This window comes from Gymnoscopelus microlampas (genome assembly GCF_963454915.1).
Source record: "Gymnoscopelus microlampas genome assembly, chromosome: 7".
Taxonomy (NCBI): Eukaryota; Metazoa; Chordata; class Actinopteri; order Myctophiformes; family Myctophidae; genus Gymnoscopelus; species Gymnoscopelus microlampas.
In genome coordinates this window covers 20,907,297-20,932,296 of record NC_139944.1, presented here as the reverse complement: position 1 = coordinate 20,932,296, position 25,000 = coordinate 20,907,297, and the positions used below count along the sequence as shown (strand labels likewise).

At 41.6% G+C, this 25,000-nt stretch overlaps 1 protein-coding gene across 1 annotated transcript in view; it reads left to right on the top strand.

The window, feature by feature from the left end:
- LOC311048499 (guanine nucleotide-binding protein G(s) subunit alpha-like) overlaps window positions 1-25,000 on the top strand; it is a gene marked incomplete at its 3' end in the record, with an annotated part of 61,431 nt that overhangs the window by 31,015 nt on the left and 5,416 nt on the right. The window contains exons 8-13 of the mRNA XM_084061758.1: window positions 10,712-10,766; window positions 11,755-11,828; window positions 12,526-12,584; window positions 12,815-12,935; window positions 13,441-13,571; window positions 13,841-14,043. Of these exons, the coding sequence (XP_083917884.1) occupies window positions 10,712-10,766; window positions 11,755-11,828; window positions 12,526-12,584; window positions 12,815-12,935; window positions 13,441-13,571; window positions 13,841-14,043 (643 nt within the window). The remainder of the gene's footprint in view (window positions 1-10,711; window positions 10,767-11,754; window positions 11,829-12,525; window positions 12,585-12,814; window positions 12,936-13,440; window positions 13,572-13,840; window positions 14,044-25,000) is intronic.

Below are 25,000 nucleotides of genomic sequence, written 5' to 3'. Positions count from 1 at the left end.
ATATTAAGCATATTGTTTAAAAATACACACGCCCTCCGGTGCTCTTTTTTAAGAGCCGTCACTGCTAAACTGAACAGTAAAATTAATTGCTTGTTGGAAAACCCGAGTTGACAAAAATGGATTGAGGCAGATGTGGAATATTTTGTCAGACTCTGGGACATTATTTAACGCCATAATCCTGTCCGCCAACTCATTCTCTGTGTGCTCAGTGCACAGCCCAGTCACGCAGGCACGGGGCAAAGACCTCCAGATGTTCTGTGTGTGTGTGTGTGTGTGTGTGTGTGTGTGTGTGTGTGTGTGTGTGTGTGTGTGTGTGTGTGTGTGTGTGTGTGTGTGTGTGTGTGTGTGTGTGTGTGTGTGTGTGTGTGTGTGTGTGTGTGCGCGTGCGCGTGTGTGTCACCCTGGCTGCTATTTACATGTGGAAAAAAAAACTTTTCCTTTTGCTTGTTATTGCATTTAATTCAATGTAAATCACTTTAATTTCTGGATCAACAATACTTAGCACTTTGTCCTTTTTTTTAGGACTTGGGACTTTTTTTATAACTGTAAATAATATAGTCTTTGGGTGGAGTATTCCATTTGTGGAATTAGTTTATTTAGATTGTAGAATTAAAATTATTTATATTGTCATGGCAGTTTAGCTTAAATCCCAGCCTGTGTTAAAGTTGATCTGAATAATGAGTCAGTTATGCATTGTTACAATTGCAGAAGTCACCATTAAATGTGTTCCGCCCGGCGTCTGGGCTCTGAGTCAACATTTGTTCTTAAGCTTGATTTATTCCTAGTTGCGTGCCGGTGTTGTGTGCCGAAAACAGACGATCTACATGTTCACAATGCGTCGCATTGTGAGTTTGTAGATCAGCTATTTTCTGTGCACGATACGATGTGTTGGATACAGGTCCAGTGGGCACCTCGCTTTTTTTCCCCTCCAAAATGTAAAAAGAATTAAAGAATAAATGTATGCCTTGGAAAATCGTTTGAAATAATGTAAAGTGTATATGATTTGAACATGCACGATACATCACCATCAGACCTAATTTTATCCTTCAATTCCTTGCTAATGAAATGAGTGGATATCACAGGTTTTGTAGCAATGTGTAGTATTTGTATTTGGCCCATCATTTATTTTAGAAATGTAAATGTAAATCTAATATAAATTACAACATTTTTAAAAAGAAACACCAGGTGCCCTCTGTTCCGGTTAGCCGTTGTGTTGAGTATAAGTCTGGCTTCAGACCAGTTCAGAGTAGCCTAATCCTATAGTGTTGCTGAAGGTAAATACTATCTCACAATCTGGGTAATCCGCCCTAATACTGCGTCTTTAACAGGATGAATGCATTATGAGAGCAATATCAGCTTTGTTGGGCAACGCGCCGTTTGTCGACTCGACACTGCAGCCTCTGCATGTCCTCTCATGTCTCATATCATTGGTTTTTATGGGCGGTGGGGATATTTTTCATCCCTGCTTCTGGTCAGACTGAAATAAATACATGCATCTTACTGTTGGGAAACTGTCGGATATGTTTGATATTTATGTGTGATAATGTCACTATTTAACAATTTAATTTAAAATGTATGTTAACCACGTTATCGCTGTTTTGGGAAAATGTGTCAAGATTTGTCAAAATTTTAAATCAAATGTAAATTCGAAAATAGTAATTAAAAGAAATTAAAATGTTGCACTTGAACTTGTAGATTGCGCTTTTTGCTGTTTGTTGTAGGATGTATATTTCCTCAGTGAGATCACTGAGGAAAAGGGAATTCTTCCCCCCCAAAAAAAGAAAACCTTTCTGATGAATTCTCAAAGCCTTAGCCATGTTTAAGATTTAGGCAAATGTTTGGTTGTAGCATTTGAAAACTTTTTATTTCTTTCCATATTTGTTTTTGAGCATGGAAAGAGGTAGAATTGAAACATGTTGCCGTTTATGCTTTATGGGAGTGGTGTGTAGATTTTTTCGGGTCATTCTATTCTAAGAAGTGGGTGTCTACTGCCTAGATCAGTGGTTCTCAAACGTCAAAATCAGGGGTCCTTGGGGAGTTTCCAGGAGGTCCCCAGCATAATTGGTTAATACGGCATCACAATAATTTTAACCACTTTATCATATTTTATACTTTGGCTACTTCGTATATAAATCAGATATCCAAGCTCATAGCGTGTCACGAAGTAGATCTGCTACTTTGGGGGTCTTGGTTGACTTGAAAAGGTTTGAGAACCACTGGCCTAGATAGCAATAAACAAAACGTTTTTTTTGTGGTAGTCTTTATTTTTGGAAATGGAAAAGTGTGGAGAGCATAGCCTAAATTAGTTTGAATGAAAAAATGACCTTATTCCTCTCTAAAATTAGCCTAGATTGATTACATAGAACTGTCTTCTTTGGTTGGAAAGGACAGTTGATTTAGATAACGGAACATTTTAAGTCAAACAAATCATAGGTGTGTATATTTGCGTGGTAGTGTGTCTGGGTGCGTTTGTGTGTGCTGCTCATCCCTGCCTATGTTAATTCATCTTTGGAATAAAATCACTGGAAATGGTGACATTACAATACACCATCGTCCAGCATTCAAATCACTGCTGTCGGGCAGAAACCTAATATCTCCATATTTCAATTTTTTAAAATGTTTTTCCGTAAATTAATGCCCTATTCCATCATAGAAGAGTGTCACACAAAAACTGTGAAAATGCCACATCTACACGAGCTTGTAGATAGGCTATTTTCTCTATTTAAAATAAAAAGGAATAATTCAAAAGGAACGGTTTTGGACATACAAGGTTTCCGCCCGACAGCAATGATATAATATGGATACATCTTTTTTTATCAGCTCTTGTAAATACTAGGCTATTTCTATTCACCAGACAAGTGTGCTGTATGTATTTACAGGGGCTATGTCAGCCTGTCTGCCACCCCAGAATAACCCTAGCTGTGCTACACACACACACACACACACACACACACACACACACACACACACACACACACACACACACACACACACACACACACAGCTCCAGACCATCTCTGTTTCTGGGGCAGCCGCTATTATTTAGTTCAACTTACTAGGCAAGGGTTATTATTGGCAACTCTCCTATTAATAGGGGAGAACTGCTAAAAATTGAGCCGCGTGTTTGTGCTGGGTCTGTCGGCACACCACCCAGACCAGAGCCATAGATAAACACGGGTTTGGCTGTCGACAGTGGTCAGTGGTTGCCATGTTAGCTCCACTGCCTGATTCCTTATTAGCTTTGTATGGCTCTGAATGTTGGGGTTAGTGTTAATCTTGTTTTTTTGGCTTAAGCCTAGTTCAGACTAGGGATGCAACAGTTAATCGAACTGATCAATTTAATTGATATTATATATTTTTTTAGACAATTTAGTAGTTAGATCTATACGTGTCGTGAGCTTGTACATCCGCTATATTTGACGCGCGACAACGTCGTAATTGGGAGCATTGATTATACATTAAAACAATGGTTCTCAAGTTGTGGGCCCACTGGTGGCCCGTGAGGATATTGCAAGTGGGCCCCCAAATAATTGACAAAACTCTTTTAAGATTTTTAATGATGATATTCATTCACAGCCTGATCTGATTGATCATAAAAAAAAGTAAACATGCTCTGAAAATGCACACGACCCATCCGACCTCTTAACACGGCAGCCGTGGTCAGAAGTGTGGGCCTTAACACTTGACTTGACCCTTGACGACCTTGCAGACTTATGCAAAGGCTAAAATGTCATTTAGACAGCATGTTATGTAGACATATGCCATATTTATCTGTAGACCTGGCATCCTGTAGTGTGTATAGTTTCAATGTACACATTATTTATTTTTTGATATTATACAGTTTAGACTGATGATAGGTTCTTGGTTTACCTATGATCCTACTATGCATTTGATGTATTACCTTGTGTTTACCTTGCTTACTGTAAGTCTAGGCTAAATGGCTGAATTGTAAATAGTACATTTTCAAGTAAGCAGCGGTTTGAATTAAACGTTGAATGTGATGTTTTTTTGGATGGCATTGCCAGGAGGTTATAAGCTTCAGAGTACTGTACTTAAATACAACTTTTTCTTTACTTGAGTCTTTCCATTTTTTTCAATACTTTATACTTCTCCACTGCATCTCAGAGACAATATGGTACTTTTTTCTCCACCACAATTATTGAACATCTTTAGTCACAAGTTACTCAATGGAGACAAATTATTGGCTTAGGAATGCGACAAAAAAAAAATCATTGCCATGAATTCAAGGCTCCATTAGTAATCGATTAAAAAAAAGGTAATTTTGGGGGTGAACTATCCCTTTAAGCCCTATTTTATACTTTGGCTATTCGAAAATAGCCTATCAGCAAAAAGAGTATTACTTTGGTTCTGTAAGTAGATTTTGACGGCAATATTTTTTTGTACTTTTACTCAAGTAACATTTGGAATACAGTCCTTCTACTTGTAACAGAGTGATTTTACATTCGGGTATTGCTACTTTTACTTTAAAAAAAAGAATAGAGTACTTCTTCCATCACTGCTGTTGGCCAGTGGTGGACAGTAACTAAGTACATTTACTTGAGTAAGAGGTTTATGCCCGACAGCAACAATATACTTTGTCCTCCACTGCAGAACAGAACAGAATAGAACAGAACAGAACAGCAGAGCCACTCAGCCTCTGGGGGGAGTTGGAGGCACCAGACTGGCCCAATGCACTAGCAAATCTTCAGTGTTCATTTAACTCCTCTCATGGGTCCTTCTGGGTCCATTTTTAAACTCTCAGAGTTAAATTAACACTGACGATTTGTACTGTGTGGTTATCTGCCCTCCGTGTGTGTGCGTGTGTGTGTGTGTGTGTGTGTGTGTGTGTGCGCGTGTGCGTGTGCGTGTGCGTGTGTGTGTGTGTACACACGTATTACTTGTGAGGGCCAAAATGTCCCCACAAGCATTGCAGAATTTGAGAAATAGACATTATGAGGACAATTTTCCTGGTCCTCACATGGGAAATGGCTGTTTTGTGGTTAAAAATAGATTTGGTTGAGTTTGGCTTACAATTAAGAAAAGATTCAGGTTGGAGTTAGGGTTAGGATTAGGCATTTAGAGGTTTAGATTTAGTGGTTGGGGTTGAAGTCACGCCTGACTTACACTTAGTTGCGTGCCGGGTCGATGTGAGCTTGTAGATCTGCTATTTTCATCTTTAGGGTTATGGTTAAAAATGGCAAAACAAATGTAAAAGTGTCATTCAGAAAATCACGGTGCTAAAACGTTGATGTCCTCACATGTATTGTAATACAATAACGTGTGTGTGCGTGTGCGTGTGCATGTGTGTGTGCATCTACAGACCCGTTTGGAAGCCACTTTTTCTGCTAAAAAAAAATAATGGGACCATAATTTAACAAAACGCATATTATGGTTATTGAAAGAAGGCTTTAAACTAGCGACTGAAAGCATAAAGTATTTATGACAATGATTACTACGGTAATAAAATCAAATGTAAAGTCCGGTCAAATCCCTCGGTAATTGTTCAGGAGCCAACAGGGGGGAAATGGCAACACCCTCTCTAGGCCATTAATGAGAACTATAATCCTGAAAAGCTCTTCCTTAGTGGCTTCATATCCAGCGGAGCTTCCTTGCCACCTGAACACAACAGAACGCAACCATAACATTTAATGGCCAAAGTCACGCCCTTGGTTTCTACTGACCCGTTTTGAAGCCTGTTTTTCAGCGATTTCAAACCCGCCATCTTTCTATATCCGGTCTGAAATGCTAACGGGAACCCTAATGCTATTGGCTGCAACCACGGCAAGGGCGGGTCTTCACTCGGTAGAACCAGTAGAAACCCTAGAAACATACCCTACTTTATAATTAATTAAAACATTAATGGGACCATAATTTACTAAACGCATATCATGATGATTTAAACTTGCATTGAGATTATATCTTATTGAGACTAGTAGAAGGTGAAATAACGACACTGTCAGGGACCGAGTTGGTCGGAAGGAGAGACGCAGGGAAACTTTTGTTGGTTTTAAAATATTGTTCTCTTTTTTTATTTATTTTTCTTTATTTTCTTTTTCCGTGGTTGCAGATAAATGGTTCAATAGATAACAAAAACAAATGTGCTCAACACAAAAGAAAAAACCCCTGCCCCACCCCATGGTACAGAGGGACTGTGGTGCAGTCCAATTTCTCCAATTAGCTGTAGATCTAGAGCAGCTGATCCCCATTGCTTTGGCCAGCCCATCATGCCCATGTATGTTAGTCAGCACCTCCCACAGAACTGGTAACTCAAAGAAACTCAGTCAAATCAAATGCAAATAAACTCATAGAAAATCAAACAATAAATGACGTCATTTCAACTTGTTAATAATGTCCAGCTTAAAATAAACAAACTAAATATATAAACGAAAAGGAAGAGTTACCATACATTATAGTCTATGTGTGGCTGCTGAGTCAGCCATCACAGACACACATCTGCTGGGCCATTAATAGGAACAGCAGGCTGGACGAGAACCCAGAAGTGGGCTTCAATTCCAGCGAAGGGGGTTTGAACACAACATGGCGGAGAGTTGTCCTTGGTGCAAAACAAACCCTGGACTGGATGGATGGATGGGGCTTGATGGGGCTTGTTGTTCATTCCGTTCCACATTCCATGGCCAGGACATCCTGATTACAAGTGTTTCCAAACAAGAACAACCTGACTGCATACTGTATGTATACTAATCACAATTTCAAGGACACCCAGTATGATATTGTCACCGTCGAGTGGAAACCTTTAGTGAATTTAGCCGATCTACAAGCGCACAATATCACGTGATGCTACGCTTTGTGAGCTTGTAAATCGGCTATTTTCTCTACATTTGTTTGACACTCTTGTATGACAGAGTAGGGCATTACATGACGAAAAAACATAAAAGGTTGAAATTTGGAGATACAAGGTTTCTGCCCGTCAGCGACGCTATGCATTAGATCAGTGATTCTCAACCTGTGGGGCTGGGGCCCAGTGGTGGGCCGTGAGGATATTGCAAGTGGGCCCTCCAATACAAAATAAAGACTTTATTGATAATATCACATTCATTTAAAATAAATAGAAAAACCTTTGTATTTATTTTCTTTAAAACCTTGAAACCTTTCATTGTGATACGGGTAAATAGGTGTTAGACATGACCTGGTTGTTATACAGTAGAGTGAGAGAAGTTTTAGTTCAACCAGATGCATGGATGGTTTAATTCTACGATCTGTAATCCAATATAGAACAAACTGAATGACCGAAAATAGATCTAGGTCTTGTAGATGATTTATCTTTAAAGTGCACAGCGGTAGTCTGAGACAAACGCGTTTCAGCCTAAATCCTTCAGATTGCTCATTTGACCTGAATATGGAAGCAAACCTTCTGTGACAAGTATCAGCCTTATATTGGCCCATACTACAGGCCTTGGGTATTATGTGTGTGTAGACCAACGGTCTTCGTTGCTTAAAACTAGTGGAGGCGCAAGCCGGTTCGCGGCCGGTTCCGTGAAAGCACCATGGTTCCAAGAATCTAGAACGGAACCAGTTCTAGAACCAAAGTTCTTTTGGTGGAAAAGGGGCCTCAGTGTGTGTGTGTGTGTGTGTGTGTGTGTGTGTGTGTGTGTGTGTGCGTGCGTGCGTGTGTGTGTGTGTGTGTGTGTGTGTGTGTGTGTGTGTGTGTTGCTGTCAGTGTGTGACCTGCAGCCCTCTTGTCACATTTCACCCCAGCCTGCTACATTCCCAGTCCTCTCTGAGGGCCTTACATACTGTCAGTGGTGGAGAAGTACTCACAGAGTTGTTATTCAAGTAAAAGTAGCAATACCACAGTGTAGAAAACTCTAATAAAACGGCAAAGTAACTTGTATCTAATGTTTTCAAATCAGTGTTGTGGAGTAAAAACTGCAATATTTGCCTTTGTGAAGTAGTGGAGTGGAAGGATAAAGTATAAAAAATGGAAAAGTAAAGTATAGTAAAGTACCTCAAAGTTGTACAGTAATTGAGTAAATGTACTTAGTTACTCTACACCACTGCATACCTTTAGTTTGCCCCCACGGCCAGCATCCTGCTTCTCCATTGGATAGAAGGACTGGCAGACACAGACAGACAGACAGACAGACAGACAGACAGACAGACTAGGGTGACAAGACGTCCAGGTTTGGCTGGGATTGTTCTGATTTCAAGCTGTGTGTCCTGACTCCTGAGTCCCGAAAAATATCTCTAAAACACTTGTATGTCCCGGTTTCCAACATTCACTTCAGAATTGTCCTAGTTTTTGCCACAATTAGAATAATAATAGTTGTTTTCAATGGTTGCATAGACGTTTATCGTTTTCTGTTCATGTGCTCAAACATCAGAAACGCATTGCGTTGATCTAAATTCGACGCTGATATGTGTCAATCAGTCGTGACTCGTTGCCTGTATGCAACGCCCATGGTGCGCATACACGTGCACGTTCATGAATGTGCATGAATGGCCGGCCACGTGCACGGCAAACGTTTACATTGATTTAAGGATTTGGGCAGTGCCAGCTTAACGGAAATGTTTTAGGTGCTGAAGCACAGGGCACCAACTTTGGGGGGGGGGGGGGGGGGGGGCACCAAACGGCGTGGAGAAAGTGAAAGAAGACAGAACTATTGCCGAAAAGCGTAGAAATTTAGAAGCAGCTGCTGCTGAAGGAGCGCTAAAACGGTGAAACGCGCAGGTGGTCATAGCTAAAACCTTAATTTAATCACTATTAGTTTTGCTCTTGTTAAGATGTCCTCCTATCTCCTTCAATTCATTCAATATTGTTAATCTCTAAACGATCGCACCCCTTTTGAGAAGTAGACTGCCATGTTATCCATAATGGGCAGTAGTAGCGCTGCTACGGGACAGTACATGCAGGGTGGGGAGACTTTTAGGGCCTGCCACGGTAACTAACCAGATAATCACCTAATTCCTCTGGGTGGCCTGACTTATAGCTCATTCCTCTCTACCCAGTGCCAGAGCGGAGCCACTCCCGTTGTTTTCACATCATGTGGCCTTTTTATTTGATCTGAAAGGACCGCAAGACACAGCCTGGATGTTTAAACCACACGAACCCTAGTGTCCCTATTTTTGGGCATGTCATAATAGACCAGTGGTTCTCAACCTGTGGGGCCGGGGGCCGTGTCTCAGCTATTTAATTATGTTTTTAAATATTTTTTAAAATAATAATTAAAAAGGAATGATTTAGGATATACAAGGTTTCCACCTGACAGAAACAAATTATAAATGGACCCAAATGGCTTAAACGAACACTGAGGAGTTCACTGTGTAAAAGTAGAGTCCCACAGCTCATTTTGTATGAGAAATAAAGATACAGCATCTGCTCTTGTTATGGGCAAAATTGGAAAGGTACATTCAAAATCAATTATAAATTCATACATCCCCCACAGCGTGAATGTAGGTCAGTGCATTGCCAAAACTATACACATTCAGTAGCCTACTGACTAAGGTAGGTGGTCTGTCAATCTGACTGTATTATAGACACACACACACGCACGCACGCACGCACGCACGCACGCACGCACGCACGCACGCACGCACACACACACACACACACACACACATACACACACACACCCCTCTCCTCCTGTGTAAGTACTATACTACAGCGGTTCCATTGACTGGCTCCTCCAGTCTGACAGAGCAGAAGGCTGCTGGTGACTCAGACCTCCTTGTCTCCGATCACTCTCAATTAAAACACACGCCCTCTGCTGGCTGTCAATGTCCCTTTCCCCTTGCTTTAACTGCCGGTGGATGTATTGTATGTGCCTTTGTGCATGTGTGAGAAATGTGTGACATTCTATCCTCACCAAGTAATACATGAGTGAAGCAGGGAAGATCTCTGTTAAAGCCCACAGGGGGAGTTCAGTTTCAGCTTCATCCAGCTCAGATGTTCATAAGGAATGAATGAATTGAATTGAAGGAATGAATCTGGTCTGCACTCCTTTGCCGTATTTGCCACTGTACATTTGCTGCTCAGTGGCTTTGTGCTTAGAGTGTCCTCCCTGAGATTGTGAGGTTGGGGTTTGATTCCTCGCCCGGATCATACCAAAGACTATGAACATGGGACCCAATGCCTCCCTTCTTGGCATTCAGCATCAAGGGTTGGATTGGGGGTATGTCCCTGCGACATACTAGTGTCATGTCCAGGGGGTGTACTTGTACATCAAGCTGTCTCACGCTACAAAAACAGGAGACAGGTTCCTGTCACATGGCTCGTCAAGGCTTTTGCATGTACAGGGAAAAAAACGTGTTCTCTGCATTTAACCCATCCTAAGTATCAGGAGCAGTGGGCGCTATGGGGCTGCGCCCGGTGGAGCAATGGGGGAGTGCTCAAGTTCTTGGATTACCTGTGATCCGAGTCTACTGAGGCACTACACTGTCTCTCTGCATTTGATGCATGTGTTTACCTTGCTTATTGTAAGTCACTCTGGATAAGAGCGTCTGCTTAATGCCAAATTGTATTACTATGCTAAGCTATGGCTACCCTTACTGTATTAGACTATTTGGCCAAAGCATTGGGACATAAACCAGAGTGGCGTACCCGATTTGTTTTTATCTCGACTGCGATGAGCAGTGTTGTGTGTGGAACATATTGACAATTACAAATCAACTTCCGATATACACTATATGTTTTGTTATTCTACATTTAACATGTGTCTCAGAGGCCTAACTTATTTTTCTCTTCCTTCTGCAGCTTCTTAGACAGGATTGATGTGGTCAAGCTGAACGACTACTCACCCACTGATCAGGTACGTTTTAACTTTTTTACGTTCTAACAAACACACATTCTACAGTCTACAGATATACACACCTACCTACATACTATAGCATGTGTGTTGTAGCACCTTACACACCACTGGTTGTCACTGTGCGGTCCAGTGACCCTAGGGGTCCTGGATGGGGTTCCAGGGGTTCCCTGACAAATGATTGATAGTTAGGAACCAAAACGGACCCTTACGGGTCTGTACAAATGAAACCAAATGGACCCGTAAACAGAGTTAAACTAACACTGAGGATCATATCAATTAGGGGTCTGTGATCTAATGCATATCAAACTGGGGGTCCTTCAAATGAAAAAAAGATGAGATATTCATCAGTATTGTATTTGTCACTCACTCATACACAGTTAAATGTTACCGGATGTTATACAATTATAAAATAAAGTATGAATATTAAAGATAAAATATTAAAGTTGGCAATACTTTGTCAGCAATGGGTAATGCGCACAATATGTGGGGTGATAGGTTGAGAAACACCGTCTGTGTCTTACACAACCTGCATTATGTGCTGAGTAATGTTTGACGTCTTACAGGAATGTCATGGGTCATTGAATGGTTCAATCATTATGCAAATCGACGCTTGTCGGGCGGAAACGTTGTATCTCTGTAGTTCAACTTTTTATGTTTTTTCATAAATTAATGCTTTACTTTGTCATACTATTTTAAAATCTTTTTTTTATATAATAATAAAAAAGGAACCGTTTTGGACATACAAGGTTTCCACCCGACAGCGCCAAAATGGTGATTTGATTCAAGTGGATTTCCTCTCCTCCTTATCTCCCTCTCCTTCCCTTATCATCTATCGCTCTCTTCCATCCCTCCCCTCTCTCCTTCTTTTCTATCTCTCCTTGTCCTCCTCTCTCTGCTGTCTCCTCCATCTGACTGTAATCCTCCCTTTCCTTTCTGTTTCTTCTCCCCGTCTAATGTTCCTCCCGTTCCTCTCTTCTTGTCTTTTCAGGACCTGTTGAGATGCAGAGTGCTGACGTCCGGGATCTTCGAGACGAGATTTCAAATAGACAAAGTCAATTTCCAGTGAGTTATTGTTGTTCTTGTTGGTCATTAGTCAGCCCTGGACACCTCAAAAAATATGTTTTTAGTTTTTAGTTGTCCAACACTCAGGGATAACAGCGTTATTAGGGGTCTGAAGAAGCATGAACAAATATTATCATGTGGATGTCTGTGACGTATCTATGACATATTACTCCACATTTGGTGAAGGTTTCAGCCTGATCACAGCCCCTTTGACTTCCATTATAAAATTATAAAATTAAGGAATTTTACGCTGATCCGTCCAGCGGTTTGGTTTGCAAGATTAGCTCCGGACACACAGACACACAGATGCCCAGACAGACAAGACAGAGACCCTCTTCTAGATGGCTCGACACTGAGTAGCCACACTGTAAAAAGTATGACTTTGTGATATTGAAAACAATATAGTAGTAGGATTCCTGAAAATAATACGTAATCACACTCCCTCATTACAGATGTGTTCCTTCATGTCTCAGGCAGAGATAAGATTATAGCGTTCTGAATCATGGCCAATGTATCTGACTCCACTAAGAGCGTACTTGAGCCTGATTTAGACTAGAAAATAGCTTATCTTCCAACTCACAATGTGTCGCGTTGCCACACGTGATCACGTAGATAAGCTAAGTACCAAGTACGAAGAGTATACATTAGCCATAACCTTTTCCTTCGCCTGACTGTATTCCTGTAACTTTTTACACAGTATGTTTGACGTTGGAGGTCAGAGGGATGAGCGTCGGAAGTGGATCCAGTGTTTTAACGGTATGGAGTGCTAACCTACTATGCTGCTTCACTGTCCTGAAGCTCTGCTCTGGGCCATTTGAATAATAAATACATTTAAATAAATTATGAGCAAAACCAACGAGACGTATCTATTACGTTTTATGGTAGTTTTGCAAATTGTTTGAATTGATCATGTTAGTCCTGATGTATTATGTGTTCATACCCGCATGTGTGCGTGTGCGTATGTGTGTGTGCGGTGCACAACATAGATGTGACAGCCATCATCTTCGTGGTGGCCAGTAGCAGCTACAACATGGTGATCAGAGAAGACAATCAGACCAACAGGCTGCAGGAAGCCCTCAACCTCTTCAAGAACATCTGGAACAACAGGTTTGTTGCGCCTGCTGATGCTCTGTCTCGCCATAGATCAGCAGCGGCAAATGTTGATTTTTTTCTCGATTTCGCTGCTCTATTTTTTGCTGGCTCTGTCTCCTACCGCGGTGGGGTAAACGGCAATCGCTTAGACAATGCATCGAACCTCGCCGCTTTCTCAGACAGCCAAATACTGCTGCTGATGTTAATTCAGCATAAAGCTTGGTCCAACAGGATCACAAACCATTTACAAAACGAAATGTCATAATGATACAGTGTGAGGTTCTGCTGTTGTTCATACCCCCTGTGAAATATTCACATTTCTTTTTTATTTCACTCATTTTTCATTCATAATTTATAAAGTTATATTATAAATATGTACAGTTACAGTGTCATCCCCTTGGCCTACGTTTATTCAAGCAGGTTGCTATTCTACACAACAACAATAGGCCTGTGACCTATTTTGATTCGGGCAAGGCTCCAGAAACCAGGCTCTAACCTGACCCTTTGTGTTCACCCGCAGATGGCTACGGACCATTTCAGTAATCCTCTTCCTGAATAAGCAGGACCTGCTGGCAGAGAAGGTCCTGGCAGGGAAATCTAAAATTGAGGAGTATTTCCCTGAGTTTGCACGCTACACTACACCTGATGATGGTAAGTCATTATAATGGCTGGTCCGTAATATCCAGTTCATATCATATCAGTTTTAGATCTTTGTTTGTGTTGTGTGTTGTGTTGATCTTTATGTCACGTGTTCTTCCTTTTCTTTTATGTAAAGCGACTTTGGGTACTTCGAGCTATTATAGTTATCATTATTATTATTGTTATGCTATTTTAATTGCACAAAACTGTGCGCAACCAAGTATAAATCAGCCAATACTGTAGGTCTTACGCAATGACATGCAATTTCTCTTCCACAACAGCAATACCAGAGCCAGGGGAAGACCCCCGGGTCACAAGGGCAAAGTACTTCATACGGGATGAGTTTCTGGTATGTGTGCACCTTTCTTTTCCTCTTTTATTTGAGCTTTTTACCCCTTTTTTTCTCCCCAATTTAGTCCTAATACCTATGATTTCCTCCCCACACACATCTCTGTGTTGTCACCGCCGTTGTATCCGGGAGGACGTAGAGCCTCCGTCCTACTCCTCCCGCCCAACACTCCCTGCTGAGTGTTGGTCCGCCCCCAGCCTGTAGGATTACATGCAGTAACATGCAGTACACCATTCTTTTATGACGCTGTTGCACGCCAAAAATAACCAATCTACAAGCACGATGCGACAAGTTACGTGAGCTTATAGATCTGCTGTTTTCGGTGTGCGCGCGCGTTTGTGTCCCCTGAAAACATCTTTTTAGTGCTGTATTTGCATTGCTTTTAGACAGAGGGTTCTCACATTATAAGCATACACATGGGAGTGCATCATTATGGGGCCAGGCTTCCAGCATGGACCCATATTGTTATTCGCATTATTAGGTTTCGAGAGCCTGTAAGGCTTCGAACCCTATTACATTCCTTGGCTTTCATTATTATTATTATTCTTCCGCCGTTTTTGCCAGTTCTGGCCTAACCGCCTGGTCACTTCTTATGAAATTCGGCAATATGGTAGAGGGCTATGCCAAACGGCGAAAACCCGAAACTCACAACCATTGGCCAAAGGGTGGCGCTGTAGCACTCAATTGAACATGCCAACTTTGAACAGGTACAGCTCATGCCCTGTTCGACCTACAGCCATGAAACTTCGATACACACATGCGTCTCCTCATGCCTAACAACTTTCGCTGTTTGACTTTTGACCTCTGACCTTTAGATCTCCCACCATTTCGAATTCTATGAAAAGCAGTAAAAAGCAGTAAAAAAATCACTTCTCCTGGGATTTATGAGCAATCTGTACGAAACTGTATACACATGAACTTTGGACCAATGCCGACAAACGTAACTTAGCGGATTTTCCATAAGTGAAAACGTTAAGCTTTTATAAGCCAATGAAAATTGCAGCTTTTTTTAAATTATTCATCTGCCCCTAACACATACATGCAGACTCACATTTGTTTGACACTTTGCAATATTGTAGAGGGTCCTTCCAAGTATCACTGAAACCAATCTTACTCCAATTGGTCAAAGGGGGGCGCTATAGCAATTTTTTGAAAATGCAAACTTTAAACAGGCAAAAGTCATGCCTCGTTTGGCCGACAGCCGTTAAACCTGCTTACACATGTGCCTTGACTCATGAGGAACACATGTATCACTTTGACCAGTAAGCTCTGCCCTTAGATTGTCTGCAATTTTGAGCAGTTTGAAAAACATTTAAATCCAGGATTTCTGAGCAATTTGCATGAAACTGTGTCAAATACATGTTTGAGGCCCTTTTTCACAGGTTCAGGTGTGTTGGTTCAATAGCTTGATCGCTTAATCATCTGCCTTGAAACCATAGGGTAGCCGGTTCGAATCCCACCTCAGGTAGACTTAATTATAATTGCATTGCACACAACATGACTATACCAATGAATACATGTGCAATTGTTAAAGATGACGAGAAATGCATACTTGAAAGTAGTTATTTTCAATGTATGACGTACTTCATTCGCGCTTTTGTTTTGTTTTGTTGGATTCTCCCTTTTCACTGTCTAAGGCTGTGTATTGGATAGCTCCACCAGTAGAGTGTGAGTCTCATGTGCCGAAGGTCCCTGGTTCGAATCCCACTTATTACAGTTCACATTTAAATTGCATTGTACAAAACATGACCCTGTTAATTCAGACAAGTGCAATGTTTAGACAATAACACGAAATGCTTTTGAGAGTAGTTTTTTTTATGTATGACATACTTTCTTGTGAAAATAGCCGATCTACAATCTCACACCTTTTTAGATAGCAACGCGTTGTGAGCTTGTAGATCGACTATTTTCCACTAGTTTCCATTCCGAAATATATTGAGCAGTTTGAAAAACATTTAAACCAAGGATTTCTGAGCAATTTGCGTGAAAGTGTGTCATGTGTGTGAACTCCCTTTTCACTAGTACAGGTCTGTTGGCCCAATGGCTTAATCATCTGCCTTGAAACCACAGGGTTCCTGGTTCGAATCCCACGTCATGTAGAATTCATTATAATTGCATTGCACACAACATGACTGTATCAATGAATGCATGTGCAATTGTTAACCAGTAAACTCCGCCCTTAGATTGTCTGCAATTTTGAGCAGTTTGAAAAACATTTAAATCCAGTATTTCTGAGCAATTTGCGTGAAAGTGTGTCATGTGTGTGAACTCCCTTTTCATCAGTTCGGGTCTGTTGGCCCAATGGCTTAATCATCTGCCTTGATACCAGAGCGTCGCCGGTTCAAATCTCACCTCATGCAGACCTCAACTCAATTGCATTACACACAACATGACTGTATCAATGAATAAACATGCAATTGTTAAATGAAACGCTTATTGAGAGTACTTGTTTTCAATGTATGATGTACTTCATTCCCTCTTTTGTTTTGTTTTGTTTTGTTGGATTCTCCCTTCTCACTGACCAAGGCTGTGGATTGAATAGCTTGATCAATACAGTGTTAGTCTCATGTGCCAAAGGTCCACGGCTCAAACCCCACTTGTCACAGTTTACATTTAAATTGCATTATGCAAAACATGACCCTGTTAATTCAGACATGTGCACTTTGCTCTCTCTCTCTCTCTCTCTCTCTCTCTCTCTCTCTCTCTCTCTCTCTCTCTCTCTCTCTCTCTCTCTCTCTCTCTCTCTCACTCTGTCACAGTCTGTCTGTCTGCCTGTCTGCCACTCTGTCACTGTCTGTCTGTCTGCCAGTCTGCCACTCTGTCACTGTCTGTCTGCCAGTCTGCCAGTCTGCCACTCTGTCACTCTGTCACTCTGTCACAGTCTGTCTGTCTGCCTGTCTGCCACTCTGTCACTGTCTGTCTGTCTGCCAGTCTGCCACTCTGTCACTGTCTGTCTGTCTGTCTGTCTGCCAGTCTGCCACTCTGTCACAGTCTGTCTGTCTGTCTGCCAGTCTGCCACTCTGTCACTGTCTGTCTGTCTGCCAGTCTGCCAGTCTGCCACAGTCTGTCTGTCTGCCAGTCTGCCACTCTGTCACTGTCTGTCTGTCTGCCAGTCTGCCACTCTGCCACTCTGTCACAGTCTGTCTGTTTGTCTGTCTGCCACTCTGTCACAGTCTGCCAGTCTGTCACAGTCTGCCAGTCTGCCACTCTGTCACTGTCTGTCTGTCTGTCTGCCAGTCTGCCAGTCTGCCACAGTCTGTCTGTCTGCCAGTCTGCCAGTCTGCCACAGTCTGTCTGTCTGCCAGTCTGCCAGTCTGCCACAGTCTGTCACAGTCTGCCAGTCTGCCAGTCTGCCAGTCTGTCACAGTCTGCCAGTCTGCCAGTCTGCCACTCTGTCACAGTCTGCCAGTCTGCCACTCTGTCAAAGTCTGCCAGTCTGCCAGTCTGCCACTCTGTCAAAGTCTGCCAGTCTGCCAGTCTGCCACTCTTGTCACAGTCTGCCAGTCTGCCATTATTCTCGAAACCGCTCATTGCTGCTTGCAGCTATATTTACGGGGCCAGGCTTCCAGCATGGACCCGTATTGTTATTCGCATTATTCCATTTCTTCTTCTTCTTCTTCTGCCGTTTTTGCCAGTTCTGGCTGAACCGTGCATACGCTTTTTATGAAACTCGGCCATATGATAGATGGTCATGAAAAACGATCAAAAAATAAATCTCACAATCTTTCGTCAAAAGGTGGCGCTATAGCACTCAGTTGAAAATGCCAACTTTGAACAGGTACAACTCATGCCCTGTTTTACCTACAGCCATAAAACTTCAATACACACATGCGTCTCCTCATGATGAACAACTTTCACGCTCTGACTTTTGACCTCTGACCCTTAGATCTCCCACCATTTCGAATTATATGAAAAACAGTTAAAACCTATCTCCTCCTGGGATTTTTGAGTAATCTGCACGAAACTTTTTACACATGAACTTTGGACCTATACCAAAAAACGTTTGCAAAATATCTTCCATAAGTGAAAAAATGAAGCTTTAATGAGCCAATGAATATTGCAGTTTTATGACAATTATTCATCTGCCCCTAACACATACATGCAGACTTACCATTCTTTGAAACTTTGCAGAAATGTAAAGGGCCATTCCAAATATCACTGAAACCAATCTTACTCCAGTTGGTCAAACGGGGGCGCTATAGCAATTTTTTGAAAATTGAAACTTTAAACAGGCAAAAGTCATGCCTCGTTTGGCCGACAGCCATTAGACCTGCTTACACATGTGCCTTGACTAATGAGGAACACATCTATCACGTTGACCAGTAAGCACCGCCCTTAGATTGTCCGCAATCTTGAGCAGTTTGAAAAACACTTAAACCCAGGATTTTTCAGCTATTTGCGTGAAACTGTATCATCTGTGTGATCTCCTTTCACAGGCTCTTGTCTGTTGGTGGCTTCTCGCTTAAATGTGTGCCCCACAACCTGAAGGTCACCAGTTCAAGCCTCACTTGGTGCAGACTTCATCTAAGTTGCATTTCACACAACATGACTATCAATGAATACATCTGCAATTGTTAAAGATAACATGAAATACTTAATTGAGTGTTTTTTACATACAGCTGATCTACAATCTCACAACTTTTCAGATAGCAATGAGAGTATGTTTTTTCAATGTATAACATACTTCATTGTGAAAATAGCCGATGTACAATCTGACAACTTTTAATGGTTTGTGAGCTTGTAGATCGGCTACTTTCACTAGTTTTGCTTCTGAGGAGATGTACAATTTCTTCATTGGTAAATGGTTTGTGAACGAGTGATCTTAGTGTTAGTGAAACAGGGGCTTGGGTCATGACAGAAGGCAAGCGTTTGTCATCCTCAACAGACAACATCAGCCTGGACAAAGCTATAGCACTATAGGTAGTGTTGCAGCTACCTAAGAGTGCCTCACGACCGCAAGGTTGCTGGTTCAAGCCTCACTTGATGCACACTCATTTAAGTTGAATTGCAAAAAACATGACTCAATCTATTCCGTTTCCATGTCTTTCTCTTCAATCTATTCCGTTTCCATGTCTCTCTCTCTGTCTCTTCAATCTATTCCGTTTCTATCTTCAATCTATTCCGTTTCCATCTCTCTCTCTCTCTCTCTCTCTCTCTCTCTCTCTCTCTCTCTCTCTCTCTCTCTCTCTCTCTCTCTCTCTCTCTCTCTCTCTCTCTCTCTCTCTCTCTCTCTCTCTCTCTCTCTCTCTCTTTCAGGGGCGGCCATAGCTGAGTGGTTAGTGAGCCCGCCTAGGGAGCCAGAGGCTCTGGTTGCCCCAGGTACGATTCCAGGTCAGCAAATGTGTTGATGAAATTTGTCATCGACACAAGCAAGACTCTTAACCCCTAATTGCTCACAGGCCCTCATTGGAAACAAGACCACAAGGACTTTCATGAACTGACCTGTTAAAGGAATTATCATTTCGCTTTCTCTCTCCTGGCCCCGTATTATCGCTGCTTGCAGCTATATTTACGGGGCCAGGCTTCCAGCATGGACCCGTATTGTTATTCGCATTATTACGGGGCCAGGCTTCCAGCATGGACCCGTATTGTTATTCGCATTATTCCATTTCTTCTTCTTCTTCTTCTGCCGTTTTTGCCAGTTCTGGCTGAACCGTGCATACGCTTTTTATGAAACTCGGCCATATGATAGATGGTCATGAAAAACGATCAAAAAATAAATCTCACAATCTTTCGTCAAAAGGTGGCGCTATAGCACTCAGTTGAAAATGCCAACTTTGAACAGGTACAACTCATGCCCTGTTTTACCTACAGCCATAAAACTTCAATACACACATGCGTCTCCTCATGATGAACAACTTTCACACTCTGACTTTTGACCTCTGACCCTTAGATCTCCCACCATTTCGAATTATATGAAAAACAGTTAAAACCTATCTCCTCCTGGGATTTTTGAGTAATCTGCACGAAACTTTTTACACATGAACTTTGGACCTATACCAAAAAACGTTTGCAAAATATCTTCCATAAGTGAAAAAATGAAGCTTTAATGAGCCAATGAATATTGCAGTTTTATGACAATTATTCATCTGCCCCTAACACATACATGCAGACTTACCATTCTTTGAAACTTTGCAGAAATGTAAAGGGCCATTCCAAATATCACTGAAACCAATCTTACTCCAATTGGTCAAACGGGGGCGCTATAGCAATTTTTTGAAAATTGAAACTTTAAACAGGCAAAAGTCATGCCTCGTTTGGCCGACAGCCATTAGACCTGCTTACACATGTGCCTTGACTAATGAGGAACACATCTATCACGTGAACCAGTAAGCACCGCCCTTATATTGTCCGCAATCTTGAGCAGTTTGAAAAACACTTAAACCCAGGATTTTTCAGCTATTTGCGTGAAACTGTATCATCTGTGTGATCTCCTTTCACAGGTTCTTGTCTGTTGGTGGCTTCTCGCTTAAATGTGTGCCCCACAACCTGAAGGTCACCAGTTCAAGCCTCACTTGGTGCAGACTTCATCTAAGTTGCATTTCACACAACATGACTATCAATGAATACATTTGCAATTGTTAAAGATAACATGAAATACTTAATTGAGTGTTTTTTACATACTTCATTGTGAAAATAGCTGATCTACAATCTCACAACTTTTCAGATAGCAATGAGAGTATGTTTTTTCAATGTATAACATACTTCATTGTGAAAATAGCCGATGTACAATCTGACAACTTTTAATGGTTTGTGAGCTTGTAGATCGGCTACTTTCACTAGTTTTGGTTCTGAGGAGATGTACAATTTCTTCATTGGTAAATGGTTTGTGAACGAGTGATCTTTGTGTTAGTGAAACAGGGGCTTGGGTCATGACAGAAGGCAAGAGTTTGTGATCCTCAACAGACAATATCAGCCTAGACAAAGCTATAGCACTATAGGTAGTGTTGCAGCTACCTAAGAGTGCCTCACGATCGCAAGGTTTCCGGTTCAAGCCTCACTTGATGCAGACTCATTTAAGTTGAATTGCAAAAAACATGACTCAATCTATTCCGTTTCCATGGCTCTCTCTCTCTCTTCAATCTATTCCTTTCTATCTTCAATCTATTCCGTTTCCATGTCTCTCTCTCTGTCTCTTCAATCTATTCCGTTTCTATCTTCAATCTATTCCGTTTCCATGTGTCTCTCTCTCTCTCTCTCTCTCTTTCTCTCTCTCTCTCTCTCTCTCTCTCTCTCTCTCTCTCTCTCTCTCTCTCTCTCTCTCTCTCTCTCTCTCTCTCTCTCTCTCTCTCTCTCTCTCTCTCTCTCTCTCTCTCTCTCTCTCTCTCTCTCTCTGAGGGTCGGCCATAGCTGAGTGGTTAGTGAGCCCGCCTAGGGAGCCAGAAGCTCTGGTTGACCCAGGTACGATTCCAGGCCAGGTCAGCAAATGTGTCGACGAAATGAAATTTGTCCCTGAGCAAGACTCTTAACCCCTAATTGCTCACAGGCCCTCATTGGAAACAAGACCGCAAGGACTTTCATGAACTGACCTGTTAAAGGAATTATCATTTCTCTTTCTCTCTCCTGCCCCGTATTATCGCTGCTTGCAGCTATATTTATGGGGCCAGGCTTCCAGCATGGACCCATATTGTTATTCGCATTATTCCATTTCTTCTTCTTCTTCTTCTGCCGTTTTTGCCAGTTCTGGCTGAACCGTGCAGTCGCTTTTTATGAAACTCGGCCATATGGTAGCTGGTCATGAAAAACGATCAAAAAATAAATCTCACAATCTTTCGTCAAAAGGTGGCGCTATAGCACTCAGTTGAAAATGACAACTTTGAACAGGTACAACTCATGCCCTGTTTCACCTACAGCCATGAAACTTCGATGCACACATGCGTCTCCTCATGCTGAACAACTTTCACACTCTGACTTTTGACCTCTGACCTTTAGATCTCCCACCATTTTGAATTATATGAAAAACAGTTAAAACCTATCTCCTCCTGGGATTTTTGAGTAATCTGCACGAAACTTTTTACACATGAACTTTGGACCTATAACAAAAAACGTTTGCAAAATATCTTCCATAAGTGAAAAAATGAAGCTTTAATGAGCCAATGAATATTGCAGTTTTATGACAATTATTCATCTGCCCCTAACACATACATGCAGACTTACCATTCTTTGAAACTTTGCAGAAATGTAAAGGGCCATTCCAAATATCACTGAAACCAATCTTACTCCAATTGGTCAAACGGGGGCGCTATAGCAATTTTTTGAAAATTGAAACTTTAAACAGGCAAAAGTCATGCCTCGTTTGGCCGACAGCCATTAGACCTGCTTACACATGTGCCTTGACTAATGAGGAACACATCTATCACGTTGACCAGTAAGCACCGCCCTTAGATTGTCCGCAATCTTGAGCAGTTTGAAAAACACTTAAACCCAGGATTTTTCAGCTATTTGCGTGAAACTGTATCATCTGTGTGATCTCCTTTTTCTCAGGTTCTTGTCTGTTGGTGGCTTCTCGCTTAAATGTGTGCCCCACAACCTGAAGGTCACCAGTTCAAGCCTCACTTGGTGCAGACTTCATCTGAGTTGCATTTCACACAACATGACTATCAATGAATACATCTGCAATTGTTAAAGATAACATGAAATACTTAATTGAGTGTTTTTTACATAGAGCTGATCTACAATCTCACAACTTTTCAGATAGCAATGAGAGTATGTTTTTTCAATGTATAACATACTTCATTGTGAAAATAGCCAATGTACAATCTGACAACTTTTAATGGTTTGTGAGCTTGTAGATCGGCTACTTTCACTAATTTTGGTTCTGAGGAGATGTACAATTTCTTCATTGGTAAATGGTTTGTGAACGAGTGATCTTAGTGTTAGTGAAACAGGGGCTTGGGTCATGACAGAAGGCAAGAGTTTGTGATCCTCAACAGACAATATCAGCCTGGACAAAGATATAGCACTATAGGTAGTGTTGCAGCTACCTAAGAGTGCTTCATGACCGTAAGGTTGCCGGTTCAAGCCTCACTTGATGCAGACTCATTTAAGTTGAAATGCAAAAAACATGACTCAATCTATTCCGTTTCCATGGCGCTCTCTCTCTCTCTTCAATCTATTCCATTTCCATGTCTTTCTCTTCAATCTATTCCGTTTCCATGTCTCTCTCTCTGTCTCTTCAATCTATTCCATTTGTCTCTCTCTCTGTCTCTTCAATCTATTCCATTTGTCTCTCTCTATGTCTCTTCAATCTATTCCGTATCTATCTATCTATCTATATCTCTCTCTCTCTCTCTATGTCTCTTCAATCTATTCCGTCTCTCTCTCTCTCTCTCTCTCTCTCTCTCTCTCTCTCTCTCTCTCTCTCTCTCTCTCTCTCCTCTTCTCTCTCTCTCTCTCTCTCTCTCTCTCTCTCTCTCTCTCTCTCTCTCTCTCTCTCTCTCTCTCTCTCTCTCTCTCTCTCAGGGGTGGCCATAGCTGAGTGGTTAGTGAGCCCGCCTAGGGAGCCAGAGACTCTGGTTGCCCCAGGTACGATTCCAGGCCAGGTCAGCAAATGTGTCGATGACATGAAATTTGTCCCTGAGCAAGACTCTTAACCCCTAATTGCTCACAGGCACTCATTGGAAACAAGACCGCAAGGACTTTCATGAACTGACCTGTTAAAGGAATTATCATTTCTCTCTCCTGGCCCCGTATTATCGCTGCTTGCAGCTATATTTCCATTTCTTCTTCTTCTTCTTCTGCCGTTTTTGCCAGTTCTGGCTGAACCGTGCATACGCTTTTTATGAAACTCGGCCATATGATAGATGGTCATGAAAAACGATCAAAAAATAAATCTCACAATCTTTCGTCAAAAGGTGGCGCTATAGCACTCAGTTGAAAATGACAACTTTGAACAGGTACAACTCATGCCCTGTTTTACCTACAGCCATAAAACTTCAATACACACATGCGTCTCCTCATGATGAACAACTTTCACACTCTGACTTTTGACCTCTGACCCTTAGATCTCCCACCATTTCGAATTATATGAAAAACAGTTAAAACCTATCTCCTCCTGGGATTTTTGAGTAATCTGCACGAAACTTTTTACACATGAACTTTTGACCTATACCAAAAAACGTTTGCAAAATATCTTCCATAAGTGAAAAAATGAAGCTTTAATGAGCCAATGAATATTGCAGTTTTTATGACAATTATTCATCTGCCCCTAACACATACATGCAGACTTACCATTCTTTGAAACTTTGCAGAAATGTAAGGGCCATTCCAAATATCACTGAAACCAATCTTACTCCAATTGGTCAAACGGGGGCGCTATAGCAATTTTTTTTAAATTGAAACTTTAAACAGGCAAAAGTCATGCCTCGTTTGGCCGACAGCCATTAGACCTGCTTACACATGTGCCTTGACTAATGAGGAACACATCTATCACGTTAACCAGTAAGCACCGCCCTTATATTGTCCGCAATCTTGAGCAGTTTGAAAAACACTTAAACCCAGGATTTTTCAGCTATTTGCGTGAACTGTATCATCTGTGTGATCTCCTTTCACAGGTTCTTGTCTGTTGGTGGCTTCTCGCTTAAATGTGTGCCCCACAACCTGAAGGTCACCAGTTCAAGCCTCACTTGGTGCAGACTTCATCTAAGTTGCATTTCACACAACATGACTATCAATGAATACATCTGCAATTGTTAAAGATAACATGAAATACTTAATTGAGTGTTTTTTACATACTTCATTGTGAAAATAGCTGATCTACAATCTCACAACTTTTCAGATAGCAATGAGAGTATGTTTTTTCAATGTATAACATACTTCATTGTGAAAATAGCCGATGTACAATCTGACAACTTTTAATTGGTTTGTGAGCTTGTAGATCGGCTACTTTCACTAGTTTTGGTTCTGAGGAGATGTACAATTTCTTCATTGGTAAATGGTTTGTGAACGAGTGATCTTTGTGTTAGTGAAACAGGGGCTTGGGTCATGACAGAAGGCAAGAGTTTGTGATCCTCAACAGACAATATCAGCCTAGACAAAGCTATAGCACTATAGGTAGTGTTGCAGCTACCTAAGAGTGCCTCACGATCGCAAG